Source organism: Austrofundulus limnaeus, unplaced genomic scaffold, assembly GCF_001266775.1.
Source record: "Austrofundulus limnaeus strain Quisiro unplaced genomic scaffold, Austrofundulus_limnaeus-1.0 Scaffold178, whole genome shotgun sequence".
NCBI classification, from domain to species: Eukaryota; Metazoa; Chordata; class Actinopteri; order Cyprinodontiformes; family Rivulidae; genus Austrofundulus; species Austrofundulus limnaeus.
Window position 1 is genome coordinate 674,595 of NW_013952580.1, and position 2,835 is coordinate 677,429.

The 2,835-nt window shown below is 40.6% G+C and overlaps 1 protein-coding gene across 1 annotated transcript in view; it reads left to right on the forward strand.

Moving 5' to 3' along the window:
* Nucleotides 1–232: 232 nt before the first annotated feature.
* The window catches only part of LOC106524186 (PR domain zinc finger protein 16), a gene marked incomplete at its 5' end in the record, with an annotated part of 159,060 nt that continues 156,457 nt past the window's right edge, over nt 233–2,835 (forward strand). The window contains 1 exon segment of the mRNA XM_014017894.1: nt 233–310. Within this exon segment, the coding sequence (XP_013873348.1) occupies nt 233–310 (78 nt within the window).

The following is a 2,835-nucleotide window of genomic DNA, read 5'->3' on the forward strand; positions in this document are numbered from 1 at the left end:
GAGGAGGAGGAGGAGGAGGAGGAAGAGGAGGAGGAGGAGGGGAAGAGATAAGTGATCTAAAGGGGAGACGATAGGACAAAAAAAAAAGAGAGAAAAAAGTAATGATGATGAATACATTGGAAAGTTTTTTTGGCCCGGGCGAGGGTGTCAGATTGAATGGCCTGTGCGCATGTGCGAAGGTGTCCAAACTGACAATGCTGGTGAGATGAAGATAGTGTTGTTGCTGCTTCTGGGCTCACGGAGGACGACGARAGGAATCTACAAGCCGACAAGATGAGATCCAAGGCGAGGGCGAGAAAACTGGCCAAAAGTAGGTCTCGTTTTGTGTGTGTGCGTGTGTGTGTATGTGTGTGTGTGTGTGTTTTTCCTCCTCTCTCTTCCTACTTCTTACCGCGATCAGCCGCCTGCTCCAAACTCCCGGCTCGGGACATGTTCACCATGTGTCCATGTCATTTTCTTATAGCGTTAAAGCGACTCTTTGTCGAAGGACAAACACATTTTTTAACTTTAAAAAAAAAAGTCGCTCCAGTTCTGCTGCTCTCGCTCCCCTGCACGCGCTGTTTCCAGTGTCAAAAAGTTTCACGCGTGATGAGAAACGCCGCCGGTGCTTTCAATTCTTCTCAGTGCTTTCAAAATTAAAAAAAAAAAAAAAGGTCAGATAAACACGGGTCCACATCTCCGCTCGGACTTCTATATATTTGTTGCCTGTTTTGTCGGCTTGTCGGCGGGGTTCCTTTGACCCGCAGATTTCCCCTCTTTTCCTCCCCCAGAAGCTGGCAAGAAAGTTGTCGAAATGGATAGCAACTTTTTTTTTTTTTTATAGAGCCGTTCCAGGTCTTGTGAAATAACATTCCCGCTTTCAGAAATAGTGGGCGCTGTGGCACCGCTGCTGCTGCTCGGCTCACAGCGGCGCACAGCGCGCTCAGTCCTCCCGCCTGCAAAACACAAGACGCCGAGATGCGAATTTGGCACGAGGGCAATATTTTAATGAAGATTTGTTTTCTTTTTTTATTATTATTATGAGTCCCAGTCAATCCTGATAGATATCGCAAACKCGTTTRGCCCCAGGCCCACCGGACTGCTGCACGGTTCCTCCTCCAGGGAACGCCAATCAATAGTGTCCTGAAAGCGTCCATACCTTCTGCCTTCAGAGTGGGACTGCTGCGCGCGTCACGCGTGGAGAGAAAAAAAATCATGCATTCAGTTTGGGCGAACGTGAGCGGTGTTGTTGTGAAGAATGTTTACTGTCTGACATTTTGTTTATTGATGCTGCATTGATTCATCCATCGTGTTTTATTTATGTCGCCCCGGTCTGAGATGAATGAACTTCTTATTTCTTTCAGCGTTTAACACGAGTCATTGCTTTGTTTATGTTATTATCAACAACACATTAAAGAGGAATCTGCGAAGGCCTTCAGCATAATTTTAGTGGTTGTTAATTTATTTGTTTGACAAAAATTATTGTGTAGATTTAGAGACATAATTTATAAACTTATTTATAGCAGCTTAAAAACATTTTTGCGCATTTGGTTTTAGCGTTTATGTTGTTTACATTCTGCACACGTGTTTGCAGGCCTTTGAGCATTTATTTATTTATTTATTTATTTATTTATTTATTTATTTATTTATTTATTTATTCACACTTCATTACAATTCCACGAGAACGTCGGAGGTATTCGTCCAAGGCCACACATTATCAAAAAATAAATAAATAAATAAATAAAACATTTTATTCAAAACACAAAAGTTATGTCTTTAAACAAAATAAAATACATTTTTATACGGATTTTACTTCCATAAATATAATATTGTATTTTTAGCTTGTAAATAATAAAAGCATAAACAAACAATAAAAATAAAAAATATATACGTTTTATTTATTTACTTTATTTTTTTTCTTTAACCCCCCAGTGTTTATTTTTTTCTTTTTACCTTAATGCCATAACGCTACTTTTGTGCTCGGGACATGGATTGAGTTTCTCCAGTGAGATTAGGGGGCGAAGAAAAAAGGAGAGAAAGAGAGAAAACGATTGGAAAYCTGGAGCCTAATTAGGCTGCTTTGTAAAAATACTTAAACACGTGGAGGATTCTGCTGCTTGCCAGTAATTGCTCTCGGTCTTGATCTCTAAACAGCCCCTGATAGTCTGTTGATCCGGGTGCTAATGAACACAAAATGCCTGCWTGGCTTTGGAGCTGCGTGCGTCTCGCAGCTCTCTGCAGGCAGAGAGAGAGCCACAGGCCTCAGATCTGTTGCGTTGCAGCGGCGGAGGAAAGAGGAAACACAATCTTTGCAGACAGCAGGCATGAGAACTATCTTGCTCTTCTTAATATTCAAACCATCCCGGACCACAGTTTTTGAATATGACCTCGTGGGGAAATGTAGTTCTCCTTTTGATTGTGACGCTTCACAGGTGAAATGTGCTGCAGGTCCCACAGCTGATGTCCTCCAACTGCCTCTACATTTTCCTGTTAACCCTGGTGTGTGTTTTCTTCTCCTGGCAGATCGCTTATGAGAGCCTCAGACTCCTCAGCCTTTTAGGCAACAAAATGAAAATGTGCTTTCGGTTGATCGAACACAGCCGTTGCTCATATCAGCTGAACTGAAAGGTTTACGTCTCAAGTATTTCTTCTAAATTAAAATTTAAATGGACTTGTCAAGGATTAATTTGGCCTAATTCTGTTTATTGTTTTTGGGTTGAAATGATCAGATTTTTGTGCGATTATTTACTATTTTATCGAATATAACTGTCACCTCAGAATTTAGTCCTTATTAAAAATCGAACCTGGCCGGAAATAAATAAATAAATAAATAAATAAATAAATAAATAAATAAAT